The sequence below is a fragment of the Hylaeus volcanicus genome, chromosome 5 (genome assembly GCF_026283585.1).
Source record: "Hylaeus volcanicus isolate JK05 chromosome 5, UHH_iyHylVolc1.0_haploid, whole genome shotgun sequence".
Taxonomy (NCBI): domain Eukaryota; kingdom Metazoa; phylum Arthropoda; class Insecta; order Hymenoptera; family Colletidae; genus Hylaeus; species Hylaeus volcanicus.
In genome coordinates this window covers 24,422,045-24,438,741 of record NC_071980.1, presented here as the reverse complement: position 1 = coordinate 24,438,741, position 16,697 = coordinate 24,422,045, and the positions used below count along the sequence as shown (strand labels likewise).

At 38.7% G+C, this 16,697-nt stretch overlaps 1 protein-coding gene across 1 annotated transcript in view; it reads left to right on the top strand.

The window, feature by feature from the left end:
• Nucleotides 1-12,637: 12,637 nt before the first annotated feature.
• Nucleotides 12,638-16,697, top strand: part of LOC128876872 (uncharacterized) — a 60,389-nt gene continuing 56,329 nt past the window's right edge. Inside the window, exon 1 of the mRNA XM_054123626.1 lies at nt 12,638-13,244. Coding sequence (XP_053979601.1) covers nt 13,188-13,244 — 57 coding nt within the window. The 5' untranslated portion in view covers nt 12,638-13,187. The remainder of the gene's footprint in view (nt 13,245-16,697) is intronic.

The following is a 16,697-nucleotide window of genomic DNA, read 5'->3' as shown; positions in this document are numbered from 1 at the left end:
ATCCTGACAATTACGATAAAATCATAAATTAACCACACGAATGAATTATATTTTTCGCCGGCTGGTCCGACACATGGTGTTTTCGGCAGTAAATAAAACTTCGATTCGTTTAAATGTATCGCGCGGATTCAGCGCGCCGTCGAGTTATTTATTCCACGTTCGTCGTGTTGTTTATTCAGAAAGAGCCGTGGCAAACTGTTTCACGGGGAACTGTAAACTCATGTTTAAAAACCGTATAAATCATTCGATGAAAGCGGAAAGGGTATCGAGGTGATTATTTTTGCCATTATAGACAGAAATTATTAATGAGACACGGCGAACATGCCACGGAGAATACCTGATCATGCAACTCGAAGGAGTTTAAAGTCATGCAGTGTTACACTGCTCAGCGTGATCCTTTTCAATCTGTAAAAATTATAGCAATTCGATACATAGTATTACTTATTTATCGGTTAGTGTTTTAATACTCCGTTTGGGTCCACTTCAATGTAGCGCTAATTGTACTCGAATAATTAAACATGAAACTGTTGAATAGTTTCCACGTTGCTCTTTTTACACAAAAGTTGCACCTGTCGAATGTTAATCGATCGTCCTTAACCAATTAAAAATTTTCTTCCAAGATTTTCCAAACGAAATTTCGAGGCAGAGTAAAAAGAAGTTTCTAGATTATATCGCGTCTTGACATATTACAAGTTAAACATACTTAATCACTGTATTATACGCGCGACAGTATTCCCTAGGACACTTGCTGCGTACATTGGACAAAATATCAAATTTCATTGGTATGATAATAATCCGGTCATATTTTACCCGAAACGATGTCTATAATATGGATACGCGAGCAGGGGACAGGCAGCACGGTCAGTATGTTTCGTTATAAATAACAGCATCCAATCTTAATGTCAATCTCTGGTCCGAGCATGCTACCGTCTTACGTCGCCGGACGAAAACAACGAGAACTGATCAGGGACTAACCGGCAATCTTCCCCTGGGGCAACGTTGGCGGATCAATTATGCAGAAAGAAAGGATGTAGGAAAATAAACGATACTTGGATATTATCGAAATTTTAGGTAGTCCTAAACTAGACGTTCATCATGTCGCGAGTATACAGGGTGTTCATTCTCAGGTGGGCATTCTTTGTGGTGAACCGGAAAATTGAACATATTTGTCGAACTTATTTGGAAAATTTTCTTTTCACTTAAATGTTGATTATGTTTACTTTTGATAGAATTTGTTGAGCAGTTTTATCAAGTTGAACATAGAATTCTTTGCCATGAGGTCACTTAGTTCTTCACTAGTTTTCTTCGTGCATTAATCGACTTATTTGGCGATCGAATTATTTTGAAGAAAACGAAACGATTAATATTCACGCGATGAAGATGGAAATTGATGAAGACCGACGAAGACTTGTGATAACGAATATTTATGAACGTTGATGAGCATTAATTAACATCGATGAAAATTGATTAATGTTGATCAACGTTGATGCTCAGCTACGCGCGATTTTGTCGTTGCGCGACGTGCAATTAGGACAAGGCGTAATGGTTACAGACAACCCGCGGTCGGCTTCGACCTCACGGAATCCACTCGCGTATATGCGTCATCGCGCTTTATTTCATCGTGAGCGCGCTTATAATGCCGTTCACGGCAGGACGTGTGCACTTGATCGCCGCCTATCGTTGCGGTGCTAATTTGAAACCGGAAATCGCGTCAAACGCGCGGGAAGGGTTCGAACTGACACTGATAAATAATTTCTGAAACTGGTAATATATATATACTTCTTTGTCTTTTGCTTGAGCTAGAAGTAATGCGAAAATATATAGAAAATTAAAACAGTGGACAACAATTTTCTGAACAAAATATTTTTTACATCAGGAATGCACATTTTCCTCCCTGAAAGCTATAGCCATCCTTCTCAGAACAAAATAAACATTTTATTACTAGCACAATTTAGTCTCATGTCAATTCACGATATTTCCACCTCTTCGTCTGATTATTGCAAATGTTCGGAAACGGAAAAGATTTATTTCTGTGCATGAAGAATTCGCGTACGTCAATCTCTATCACGTTTCCTAATACAAAAATTGCTCACGCTATTCTACAAATATTCTGAGATTTGAAATCTCACTGTAACAGCCGTGGATACCTACGTCAGCAAGTTTCTGCGGATGTTACTATCTTAAACTCAATTTCACGCAAATTAGCAAAATTGACGCGAAAGGTAATAATTATTGAGTCCGTGAATCATAAGACGGTGTAATCATTGGTGGTGATCTAAAAAATCTCGCGTGCACGAGAACTTAATTTCTACTCGTAATTCAAAATACGTGTCAATCTGACATGAAAGTCTTGTTCGTAGTACTTATGAGCGGAGATATCGCTTCTATTTACGTAGATTTTCGCTAATTTTTCTCGTCCGTGTCCTTGTGACGTCAAACCCTGACGACCTGACACGGAATTTCTTACGTCATTTAAATTCTAACGCAACCATCGTAATCGTCTGACGAATTCTAAGGCCTTTGTTCGCCGTTAATTTCTGCTACCTAATGGACGAAATTAACCTGTAACGACCTTCTTCAACCTTGCGTTCGAATGGGTTAACCGACTTCTTTGTGGTCTATGAATCATGAACGTGAAGAAACCACCTTTGTACAGTTATATTCTATGAATTATCTGTCTACTATCCTTAGAAACTTTCTTCTTCATACAGAGTAATACGAAAAATCATATAGAAGGTTTTTCAGAAAACGTCTTAGAATTTTAATTTAGAGAGAATATGTTACAGTAAGAATTACATTATAAGTAGTTGAATCATTACTAGTTAAGTACAATTAATTATTTATTAGAAATATACGTGAGGTATACCTCTGCAAACATCAAACAATTGTACGTATTATAAAATTTTATGTGAACCACTTAATGAAATTGCATTTTGGATAGGTATTATTCTAACCATATATTATTTTAATGTCGTACTATCATTTCAAAGAATTACTATATACAATATGTACAATAATATATAACATACGAACAATAATATACAATTTGTCATGAAAATAATGTACTCAAAAACTAAAAGCCACGTCAGTTCTACACCATTACTTAATTCGTAATGACGTAACAAACTTACGTAACAATTTCAATCAGATGTATCTGGTATTGCAAAGATGAAATTCCTCCGTCGATATTAATCACAGCATCCGACGAATCATGAATGAAATCACGAGGATCACAGGGATTCCAGCGACGCGTGGACGTGACTGCTGTCAGTGACGTTTTCACTTGGATTCGATCGAAGTTGAATAATTAAATTATACCTCTCCAAGGTTTGGGGCTTGAGGTAGGCAATGGACCGATGATTGAGACGATGAGGCTGCAGCTATTGCTTAATGAAATACTCCGTTACCAGCCGTCGATATTGTCGACGTGTCCGTGGCATTAACACACATGTCGATCCTTGACTCATGCAGTTTCTGGTAACAGTGAAATACAGTAAACTTTCGCTTCTCTAATTGTAAGATCTTTGAATCATCTTGCATCATCTGAAAAACTCGGATTGACCATAACTGCATCATTATACATATATAGGTCAGTGCTTCTCAGCTTATCCTTTATATTAACACTCTAAATAAAAAATAGGTTTTGATGGATGGAAGTAGAAGTAAATTCATAATTCCTTATTATTACTTGAAATTATTTAAAAAAATTGATACAGGTATGATTTAACTATTCTTAATGAATTTAAATGGTTTCATACTTTCCATCTTGAATTCGTATAATTGTTCGATACAATATTATAGTAATTTATTTTAATATCCATAATTACCACATTTGTGTAGATTAATATCTCCTTTAATTTTGCTTGCAGAACACTTTTAGGATTACAATATTATTATATACAAGTCCTTAATTCAAATTCTAAGAAAAGTGTCTCTATTATTCAATTCCTTGATTGATTTCGTTTATGACATTTTAATACAGCGATTCTGTAGTCGTCATACAATCATCCTAGTCCCAATTTTCGGTTACATCGATATATGGCAGCTACGCCGACGGTGTCGATGGTATCAAAACAAGTTCCATCGCCAAATGAAACCCTTTTGACATCCCCTATTCGGTTGACGCACGCTACTGATTACGTCCGGTTCCGTGAACATGCTCAGCGAATAAAACGACGAAGCTCCGCGTCTTCGTGGTCTTGTTTCCTCTGTCAACCAGAGAACGGTACAAACGCTGCCGCGCAACCTTGGAGATGTTTGAAAAAGCACGATTAACAGGTATGGATGTTGTTTCCTCGTCGCACAGACGCCGAACCCGGACGTCTGCACCGTGAAGTGTATCGAGGACCACGAGTCACGTCCTTCTTTCGAACCGAGCGCGCGGATTTGCTTCAAAGATGAAGATCGGTGAACTTCGAACGATGATTAATGTCCCGTGAACGATGCAAGAGATTAACGCGATTGGAGGAGCGTTAACTAGAGTCGGGAGTAATTGATTACTCCGTGATTGTTCTGTTTAAAATAAGCGGGTATGAAACCTTATTTTTTTTTTTTTTTGTCTAATGATGATCGTATGGAGGTTGTAGCGTAATTTATGTTTCTAAGGGCAAGTGTAATATGCACATGTTTATTAAAAATAAAGACTATTATACAAGGGAGTATAAAATTTTATTTTCGAACGATAGAAATTGATACTACAGATAGCATCACCTCTCTGTCACTGATGTTTGTAAAACCACCGCTGCCATATTTTCATAATTCAAGAAATTTTGTTCGACCACGTGAAGGATTTTTTAAAAGGAACTTTACAATTTTATTTCTTAACACTCAGTAGTGGACATTTAAATAACATTTTTCACCTCAAGAAATAATCATGTCTACTGGCCATTTGAAATACAAAGGTCGAATATATTCCACGCCATTCGTGTTTTCTTAAAAAATAAAGTCCTCAATCCCCCTCGAAAGAAACCTTTATGTTCCGCATTGATCCCATAGCTGGCCACGTTCAATAATCCAAGCGGCGTCTCACGAGGACAAAGTTGCAATTTAAACACCTCCTGACCACCAGGTTGAGATTTACGACGCATACACGTTCGTATTGTCGCCACACTTGCTCTGCCTGATGCATTGCCCGCGAAAGCACCAGTTGCTTTCAAACTGTGCTTTGCACACAAGGTGGCAGAACCGAATGGACTGTTAGCGTCTTTCTGTCGGTATAAATAACAAGACTACTGAGTTACGGTAGAGTCGAGGAGAGAACCGCTTCGACTGGTACAAACCCTTCCGGATCAAATTCTTTACCTTATCGCTATCGCCTCGGACACCTACAGCGTAGTATTCGAACCATTTTATGAGTTCATGGTTGTCGAGCAATGCAGTCGCTTATTTATCTATACTAAAACTATTAGCCCTCAGGTTGTTTCATACATCTTTGGCTACTTTATTACGCTAATGTTCGAGACATACAAGCAGATGCAAGCATAATTATACACGTACGAACTATAACATAACAGTTTTAGGTAAACGGATGGTTATGATAGTATTCAACGGTATTTGAAGTAAATTTGGTTGGATTGTTTAGAAGTTTGTAAACTGAAATTACAAATTCAATTAATTATAATTGACTGATATAACAAATCGTCACATGTGCCCAAACTCTCTCATCTCCCAATTTTGTTCTCCAAGAGGAAACAGTGGAAAAGTCCTCCCTTCCTTTGCGCTCTTAATTTCTTTGTTTAGGGACTTTAGAAAGGGAGAAGTTTCATTCCATTTCTTCGTGGTAACAAGAAACTTCAGTTCTCACGGTAAACAATCTAAACATATCGCCGTCGTGGATTATCGAGCGAGCCGATATGTTTGACTCAATTTTGGGACCTCCTTTGTCCTCAATTTTACAATTTTTCCTGTGGCCCCAACACCCACCAACATCAAACATTAACTTACCGCTTCCTCGGAGTTTCCCGGACACATGACACCCGTGGCCTCCCCTCAGAGAAGATTCGAGTCGATACGATCAAGAGATTACTCAGCGCGACAGATTAATACTCGCGATGGATGAAAAATGTCAGGAAAAAGGGGAGCAGAGAGGGAAAAAGGCAGCGAACGCCCACGGGGCGCAGTCACGTCCTTCGTCAAACGTTTATCTCCGCTACACAGCGAGCGAAGCTGTAATATTCGCGACGCGGCGTGTCGGTGCCTTCGTCCGCGCGCCGGCCAGGATTTATTGCCGGCTGATAGCGCGGCGTAATGCATTCATTATATCGGAAAGTGCACGGTGCCCCACCGGTGGACAAAAGTCACCGATGTTATCCGCGAGCACCGGCGGTGGGGACGGGGTGATTTTTACGAAGCGGTCCGCAGCGCGCGCAAAGATTCTCCCTCGGCGGGTACCGCGGCCGGGAGATACGCATCCAGGGTTCGTGCGTTCGCGTGCTGACCCCTTGACCGGGGACGAAACAATGCCGCGGTCGGCGGAACAATGCAGCCAGATATGCCTAGGTCGCGGCTGACCTCCAATATAAGCGGACGCGTTTGCTGCAGCCGGCGGAATTCCAACGAGCGCGGCCGCGAGTAAACGCGCCGACCGAAGGGGAGACGCCGCGGCAAGGCATCCGAGTAATGCAGATAAAGGGAAAATTTAGCGCCAAGATCGGAATGGGGCTTCGATCGGCACTCTTCTGGCCCCGAGAAAGAAACGAAGCTGCTAAGGGGGATGAAAAATTGGGTATCCGGGAAGGGATTAGGATGACGGTGGTTTGCGGGGGCGGTTCGACCGGTGCTGGTTTGTCATTTCGATTCGAGTCGAGGGTCGTCTTCGGAGAAATTTGCGGATGATGCAGGAAGTTGCTGTAGGTTAAGGGTGCGGAGCTCGCATATTATTATGAAAGGAGGAAGTGTCGATATAGTCATATAGAGACCAATTAGTTTCGTTAGTCTACGTCATTAATTTATTTATAGAAGAGGATAGATTGATTGATTGAAAGCAAAAGCATTATTAGTACTTCAGATTCACGATGATACTTAGACATATATAATCTAAAATAATAAAAAGTTTTTCTATTTTACAATCGTGGTTTCCTACTTGAAAGATATACTTAGTTACTTCTATAGTCACATTTAATTTTAGTAAATTTAACAGTACCATTCGGACACTAGGTGGCCGATGATAACGAGGGCGATTACGTAATTGCTTAAAAATAGAAATTTATCAAAAATTTGTTTGAATTTGGTGTAAAAGGAACGACATTACTTTCCAGTCTGCCTAATATTATAAATCTAAGGATAACTTCAATGGAAAGACACATAAATAAGAAATAACTCGTTTGACACTGCAAAATTGTCATGCATCACCAAAATTCCCATCGTCTTAAAGAAGACAAATATTCTGCAGCGGGGCCCTCGGGATCGATAAACACACCATTAACGCGACACGATTCCATCCACCTACAGCTTTACAACGGGACGGGTACGTGGGCCCACGAAACACCGTTACGTTTCCATAGAACGTCGCGTCACGGGGATATATTTATTAATAGCACCGACTGGCGAGATATTAGTCGAATTTCATTCGATCCTGGTCGGAACGGTAGCCGAGAAATAAAATACCTGGGCGATAAATTCCGAACTGTACGGTTAAAGTCTCGTTCGCATGGTATTCCCGGAGATTTCGATGCCTGGAAGCGCACGAATTTAAGAAGAGATTCCCGTCTAGAGGCTCGGAAGGATCAATCTTTTCTTTTGTGCATTTAGAAAATATATGGGATGGAGAATAAATGAGCAACAGGATTTTCACTTTTCCAATTGGTACCCACGATATCCCAAAATCTATTGAACCCATCGATATTTTCAACATTTCATTTCCGTTCTAGTTTACTGGCTAGCAAAACTCACATATTTTAATATATTTTTTTTGTCACGAATAAAGGGAACTGTCAGAATGATGAATACCATGGAACTGCTTCTGTTTCTATTATTTAATACTAGTTATTATTATTTTATTATTTAGGACGTCCATGTTTGTAATTTTGACAATAGGCCTATTAATTTTAAATACTTGAAACCTGCATTAGTATGTAAAGAAAAATCACATTGTAAAAGATCTTATGGATTTCTCTCGAAAAAATCGTAAAAATTACGCCTCTGGATGGGAATCCCCCCTTAAGCGGAGACACGGCCCGTCGTGACGTGAAAAACTGGCAGGATACTTGCGCTCTTAACTTGACGAAGGTCGTGCCGGTTGTACGCAAGGTCGGTTATTCATCCGCGCTTATTGCACAAGGATTTCATTAAGTTGCTTTGTATTCCCCAATAGTCATCGGCGCCCGTCTATCGTAACGCCCGGAGACATACCAGAACTCTTTCGTGGCTCGATTCCGGGGGATTTCGAGACCGTGCCGTCTGATCGTGCAATCCACCAGGGGAATTACAAGGAAAGAAAAGAACTACGGAGAAGAATATATACAAAGGGTTTTTGAAAGGATATTTAAGAATATTGTGATTAATTATCAAGGTATGACTATCAGATTACCGGCGGACACTTAACTGACATCCTTCATATTGAATTCTAAGAATGTGTTCTTTTATTTAAAATAGCAAAATCTATATTTAAATTGAGAATATATTCCATAGTATGTAGCTAATCGAAAGCACAGTCCATGAACAAGGTAAGATGAACATTGTCAAAAATATGTTGGAAAATAAAGAATAAATAAAACAAATTTTTAAATTGTTCTGATAATTTTGAATTAATTACTGTAAAAAGTATGAATTGAATCGAAGTAATTACTTTGATAAGTAATAGTTCGATTAGTTTTAAAATTGTTGCACTACAATCTCTACGCTAATCGCCATGCAATATTCGTTATCCTACAAGCATGCAAATTCGTATTTTTCTTGTCTCATGAAATTAACGTTGACGTAGCTTTATGATGCGAAATCACTCTCCCCGAGGTTTATGATCTTTTGTTGCATCACGCGAGATAGTCCACAGAACCGGCGATGCCCCGTAAATAACGACTTTATCGATATCAAAATGTTGTTAAGAACGAACACCGTTCGAAGGAGGAATGCATCGTTCAAGTTTATTGTATCTGTCGCAGTTGTTACGATTTTAAGTTTATTTTGTAGAGACTTTTTTTTCTTTGTTACGAGGACCGAATTTATGCGCGCAATAAAAGCTTGGATCATGCTCGAGGAGATTCAATGCTGTACAAAAGCGACTTTGGACGACCTTCCATGGACGCTTTGTATGATAAAATTTGTAAATTGTCCATACAGTTTTATGATTTTTTGGAGAATCCATCCAAGTGAGTCATCTTATGTCTGCATGTTCTTGGTCTAAAAATAAACATAATTCGCTACGAATTTGTATCATTTCATCAGTAATTAAATAGCATGGCAATCGATAGATGTTTCTTCCTTGCGTAGAGTGCAAAATTCTTTAAACAAAAATTAATAAATGAAATTTCGAATTAATTCAATCGAATATATTTAAAAGAAGCTTTCTTTCTCTGTAAATCTCAGACACGTACATTTCGCTTATCTGGAAGACATGTTACAAAAAGTTTGGAAACCACTGTATTACGTCGGATGTCAATCTCAGTACAGGCCATGGTTATCAGACTTTTAATATTTAACATACTCGCTTCTCTGTTAACAACCTGACGGTAACAAGACTTTTGAATAATTCGTTCGATTATCGCTCTTCCATTATCTCGAAGAAAATCTCTGTGAGGACTGGTTCGATAAAGTGCAGACAGTGCGCGTACCGAGAAGTACATTCTGTCGATATAATATACCCTGTGCAATTAAATACACCCAATCGCCCACGATGGTGCCATGTTTGCGATAAGAACAGAATAAAAAAAGTTTTTTTAAAAATTTCGTTAATCGGTTCACGGGTAATTTACTTCTCAGAAAAACGATGATGGCACGTGGACGACATTTTCAGAAGGCTGTACATACGCCAAACAAGCACTTGATGTAGAGCAGGGATCCATGACATGCAGCCTTGAATGTTACCTGCTATAATCATTCACTACCGTGACTTGATTCTACAAATACTATTCTATAAATACTATAAATTTCTATAAATACTATTTAACATTAAACGTATATTTTAAAAGGATGTATTGTCTTGCTAATCCTTGTTTATATATCTTTGGATAATTTTGACCTTTGTAAATAAGATATAACTTTTTATAAGCATTTCTTGTCGTTTAAGCTGGTCTTCAGGTTGTTTGGTTAATTTTATTATTCCCAGTTGTTAACAAAATTCCAATTCGCCTAAGACTGTAGTCAATTCGTCTTCAAGTTGCGCACCTCTGCCGCGTAGTGTTCTCCACTGTGACAGTTTGCTCGTGACCTTCGATTCCCGGTAACGAGCACCATTCGTCTAATTAACAGGAGATCTTTTTGTAAGCTCGTAAAACCACCACGGGGTGTACGCGAATCTGGAACGTGGAGCGAGCCGAGCATGGTTGCAATGAATGTTTTATAAATAATTCTTAAGGTATTAATTATTCGCAACCCGCGTCCCCGACCTCGCGATGGAAGATCACGACCCGATGTGCAGTCCGTAAAATGCTCGTAGCCTTCGACCGTTTTACAACAGTTCAATGTCAGCAGCTCGTTTAGAGTTGCCATTGGTTCTTCAGTTCAGAAGGAACGTTCTGCTTTTTGCGCTGCCAACAACTCCGTTTCTAACAATTTTGAATGGCGAGTATTTGTTTAGTAGTGAATCTGGACATAGGTGGGTTAAAAACATCAGTGAAAGAGAAGCACTTTTCTAGTTATACAAATTTTTACTAAGAAGATGAAGAATTGTCATCACGTGTGACAATTTGATTAATGTAATAATTAGACTGCGGATGTTTATAAAACACACATTTTCACACATGTTTCAATATTTCGATTCGCTATAAATCCATAAACATCCACATTCTAGTAATAATAAATTGTTCAACTACATCTAGAGCGACAGGCAGGACATCCTATCCAAGTGTAATTGAGAATAATTTAAAGCATATTATAAAGTAACGCCTCTAATTTAAATAGTTTGACATTTCGAGTTCCGAGATATAACTAGTCGTACAATTATAAGTTGTACTAAACGCTCTAAGGATAAATTGTATCGCACGATAAACGTACAAAGCAATGAGACCGTTAAGGGTTGGACGTGCCAGATCCATTATTCTCGACTCGATAGAAAAAGGAAAATGGGCATGGCAATTCATCAATGTCACATTTTTCTTCTCGCCGTGGCCGATTAAGACGCGATAATTTGACGTCATTAACGTCCATTTAATCGTTATGGTTAACACCGCGTTGTAATGTGCGGTAATGCGTGTTTCACAATACTTTCTCTTTACACTATTGTACCGCAACAAAACTTCCACTTGAATATCACGGCCACAACATTAGCGCATAAACGAGGTGAACTAGTGCCCTGGAAAAAATATACCGATGGCTATCAGGTCGTTACTACGCTTGATTTGTTGTTAAAGGAGTGACCGGAAGGTATAAAAGGCTGAAAGAAAATTTCCTATGGTATCGGGAATAAATTTTAATCGCCTTCGTGGGATGTCGTTCACCCTGGTGTAGTGTTTCTGGTTTCATTTCTTGCATCGTGTCTTGCGACTCGTAACCTTATCTACGAACGCGTTTAACAGAGGAGAAAATGTATACTTAAATTGCAGTAAATGTTGACAAAAGTTTACGTTGTCTGCTGTGAATCAAACTATGATTTTGTCAGAGGTTAAATTGGATTCGATGAAACTAATTCTTGTGATTAATCAGATTCCATTAAATTTGAATTAACATTGTTTTTGAAAGGTTTGTTAAAAGTGAGGGTGTTAACTCTCTGTCAAAACGCAAATGATATGGAGTAAAAAGTATGTTGTTATTAAAAATCAAAATCCTAATCCTTATCATCGTTCCGATTTTCCTTTCGCTCGAATTCTTTCTGTAGTACCTTAAACACCATTTTTATAAAACTCTCCCACTGCGGACTCGAGTATTCAGGACACGTATACAGAACACGATGTTTCGAATGTAAGTACTCCTTAAAGGCGAACCTTTAGCGCTATTAAATTCAAAAGAGGACGCAATCGTACTTTCAAAGTTTATGTAATATTCAGCTTATATTTCATATATAATTAACAGTGATTTTAACTAATTTCATTTATATCTTTCATTTATATTAATGGACTCATGATTTCCTTCCTATGTCCATGCGTAATATACAATATCATTAAACATAGAAGAAGACGGAATATCTGTCGCAATAGACCGTATAACAGTCGCCACGGTTACTAAATGAAAAAACGCCACGTTCTACTCGGTGCCGAGTAGTATGGACCACCGTGCGCCGTCCACAAAGGTTGCAACGCCCGCATGGTGCAGCAATGACACGCAGCTAGTGCGGGCCAGCCGATTCGTCAGCCCGGTCACTTGACGTTCCGGTTAGCCAAGGTAAATCGTAGAGAGCACATGGTGGCGGAGGTTGAGAATCGCGTGTTAGAGAGAGGGTAGAGAGGCGAGTAGAGGCGATCGGCTCTCTCGGATCAGCTGTGAGAGCGGCGTGGCGCCGTGTGCCGCGGCTCTGACCCGCTGTCAGTTGCCCGAGCCCTGTGCTACGGTTAGGACCGTGCAATCGTCACCTTTTATCGACGAGGAGAGAACCTCGCGGTATATCGTCCTCGATTATCATCGACTTGGGGCTTACGTCCGCGTCGTCTAGTCCTCGCTCCGAAACGCGTCTTTGACCGAAGCCTGGCGATCGGAAACGGGGCACGTCGATCCGATAGAGCATCGATCCACGGGAGCAGCGGTATCCTGGCGCAGTCGATCTCCAGGAAGGTGGTATCGATCTAGCAGCGGTCAGAGACAGAGAGAGAAATCAGCGATCGAGGATTTGTTCGTAGCTGGGATCTCTGCTGAGGCACACACACCGTCGGCTGCAAAATCGTTCCGGCGATCGACTCGGGGAGTTTTAATGATTAAGAGGAGCCTGAAATTGCATTTCGCGGAGAGCAGAGGCCTGTTCGTATATCGTGGTGGTTTTTGTGGTGGAAAAGTGATCGGAGGTTAATCGCGCCGCAGCCCGACGTAGCCAGGAGCCGCATGCCTCGCTGACAAGTCTCAGGATGGTCTGGTAGAGGAGGTGCCTGGTGGTTCGATCGCGAGAAATGGCGTGCGGAATATCGTTCGAAGCCACTGCCACGAGCTCGGTATTTTTCCTGCTGGTGAGTAGCGATTTGCCCGTCGTTATTTCCCGCGTATGTGGACGCTTGTCGCTCTGTGTGCGTGTGTCTGTCCGCGCATCGTTCTAGTAGGTTTGATAAAACGATCCACCGCGGAACGTGGCACTTTCACTTTTTACGCGAGGTCCTTTGTGGAGAAGGAGTGCGTTCAAAGTCTCGGCGACTTTGTTATCGCTGATTGACCGCGCAGCAATATTTCTCGACGATGAGGAAGTCCGTCGTGTGTCCAGTACCTCTGTCGCGAATTTTATTTTCGTCGATGCGAGACCACTTAGGGGGTTCACTTAGGGGATGTATTCGAGTCTCGATCGCTTGAGCTTGGAACACTTCATATGGTTGGAATATGAATCAGTTTTACAGGGTTGTCATTGGAGTAACATCTGGGATCAATCACATGTTTATTTGGGATTTTGTCAGGTATGACTTTAAATCGGAAGAAAGTTTCTTTGTTTGAAAACAAATGATCAGTTTATGATGTAGAGACATTCGTTTTTAAATAAATAGTTGTCTCCTCTCGAGTCAAGCATGACCTAGTTGTAGTAGTTGAAGACTATGAAATAAGGTAATGATTCAAATGCAAGTATCGAAAAAAATTGAAACTTGAGTACCAGCATGATCGACTGTATTCAAACAAAAACTTTTCTGAAGGACGTAGCTGAAAGAATAAAATTAATTAAGGATCATGTAATTGCAAAATAGTCATGTCAAGCAATATTATCCACGAATGTTAATTCAAACGTGCAATATAGGAACTTCCAAGCTACGATTATTAATTCGTATTCACATTTCTCCTTTCTTTATTTCTAAACACTGTACAACGATTTGCATGCAAGAAGGAGCCTTTTAATTAAATTACGCAAATACCGATAATTGAAGGAAGTGGAATATACTGAGAATAATCTAGATCCCAGGTGCCTTAAGGTTAACGAGCTTGTGTGTTGCCACTTGTGATACGAATATAAATATCGCGAGGATAATCGATACATTCATGATGCATTGCACAGTACCCGAACGTTATGTTTTCTAATGGTAACATTCACGGTGAACTCGACGGAATTCAAACTTGATCATACGCTTCGTAGACACCTGATTCGTGTGCAACTTTTGTTCCATGCTAATTTAGCTCTGGAGCATCTCACTGACCTACGGTAATTTTGAACGTACGTGGGAATAAAAGCAACGCGAAATTAATGTCTAATTGACCCGAGAGTTCCGGATTCTTTCCTTTTTGTTTCTCTTTGTTTGTCATTTTATTCATTTTTCCTGGAAACTAATTAAGAAACTTTCATGTAATTTAACATAAACGAGAACGTTATGCTAATTTTTGAATATAAATTGCATGCAATTTTTAACGATATATTTATTTATGAAGTTGCTTGAATTTAATAATTACATTTAATACTTTGTCAGTGAATCATGTAATCTACCTAATATTAAAAAAGTATAATGACTGTGATATTGTATTCTTGGATAATTTGATATATAATACCATCACTTTACTGTTATTATTTAATCAATTCAATTCATATGCATTTATACAAATGACCAATCTATCTGTTGTACAATAACATAATCCTACGTTCCCGATACTTTGACACCGCGTGACTTTAGATGAAGAATTACGAGGCTTATGAAACATTTGAAAATATACAAGTTATCATCGGCAATAACTGTTTGGAGTAACCTATAGAACTGATAATGAATAATAGAAAACTCAGACATATATACTCGGTAGGAATACCATTTCCTTATTTCACAAACTCCGAGTAACCATCCAGCATCTACACTAAATAACTCTAAATTACATCATAAGCATAAATGTCACGAATTCGCTAACATCAACCTTTGTTACGTCCTCGATGCGAGCCGTCATATACTTTCAGAAACACCACCCTTTATATACAAACCGTGACATTTCCTACAGTGATTTCATCAATGTTCTCGTACTATATTTAACAGCGCTTTCTCAATTTGAAGAATAAATACACTTCTCCTCTCCGCGAAGTAAATATAAAACATTAAAGTTTAACGCTAAACGTTTTCCAGAAAATTACTCATATGTATGCATTAGCAACCATAATTACTATAAAAAAAAAATGGGACAAGTTAATTCAACTTTGGATCGATTCATTGAAATAGCCAAATAAGTACGAAGTTTCGACATTTGAATTTCGTTGTTCTTTATTATTAAACTTATAATTTTGTTCCTTTTTTTGATTAAATGATAATGTAATCCTTACTCAATTACATTCCTTCTAATTTAATACGTACGAATTAATATTATTTTATTCATTTTTAAAAGAAAGGAAAGACTACCAAATGAATTTGTCTCATTTCACGATTATGCTTGGAAATACAAACAGACATGACTACAAGCATTCAAAAATTTGTTCCAGTCTTAAAAGTTTTAATCAAAGTATGATAACCACAGAAATAAATTGGGGTTTCACTCAGGTTTCACTGGTGAATGAGTCAGTAAGGCTGACCTAATAAGCCTGGCCTTAGATGCAACTGAAGTTTGACCTACATAAGGATTTTGAAGAGATCCTCGTATTCCTAACAAAAGTGACTCTTCGAGTCCTTTTATTATGATTTATTGATTGATTGGGAATACTAATTTATGATATACATTGTTCAATAACGAATAATGAGCCATAAATAATCTATATTTTAGAAACATTTTTGCTTAAAAAGCAAGGTGAAAAAGTCGTCCAATTCATTTTAGTTACATGAACAAACACTTATTACTGCAATTATAACAATTACTTTAATATTTTTGTCAAAATACTGTAACTTTTTAAGCGAAATAAAAATATATATATAGGAAATATTATACTTCCATAAAATACAGAGTTAAAAGTAAAAATCTAAAATAATATAAATAACGTACGCAGAATATTCATGTTTAACTATCCGTTACTTATCTTCATTATCTGACATCCGAGAAAAATTTCGCTCCTTTTTGTCTTTTAGTCATCTCGGCCTACACCCTTGGGGCCATCACTCACTATCCTCGGGTGGCTTTTCGAAAAAGAATTTCTTGCAGATAACGCTCGTTCCAAGGTGATATGCTAATTACGCCACCTCGCCGTGCTGTGTCCCGGAGCAAGGCACTGTGTGTACAAACTTTGCAGTATCAACTAGTAACCATTAATATTGTACAAACACCAATATCAATTTTTCCGCATTCAGAGTCACTTGAGTAGATACCAACGAATCTGGACATCACAAATACATTAACACGAATTTTCATTCTCTTTTTCACCCAAACGTTGGCCAATTCATTCGTTGTTACACCTTCTTGTAACGATGGTACAAAACAAACTAGTTACTCATCAGTCATAATTTTGTTCTCCTTAAATTTTAAATCAAATTAAAAGTAAAATTGAACGTTATCGACCCTATTAAAAAATATTTAATAACACGTAAGAGATC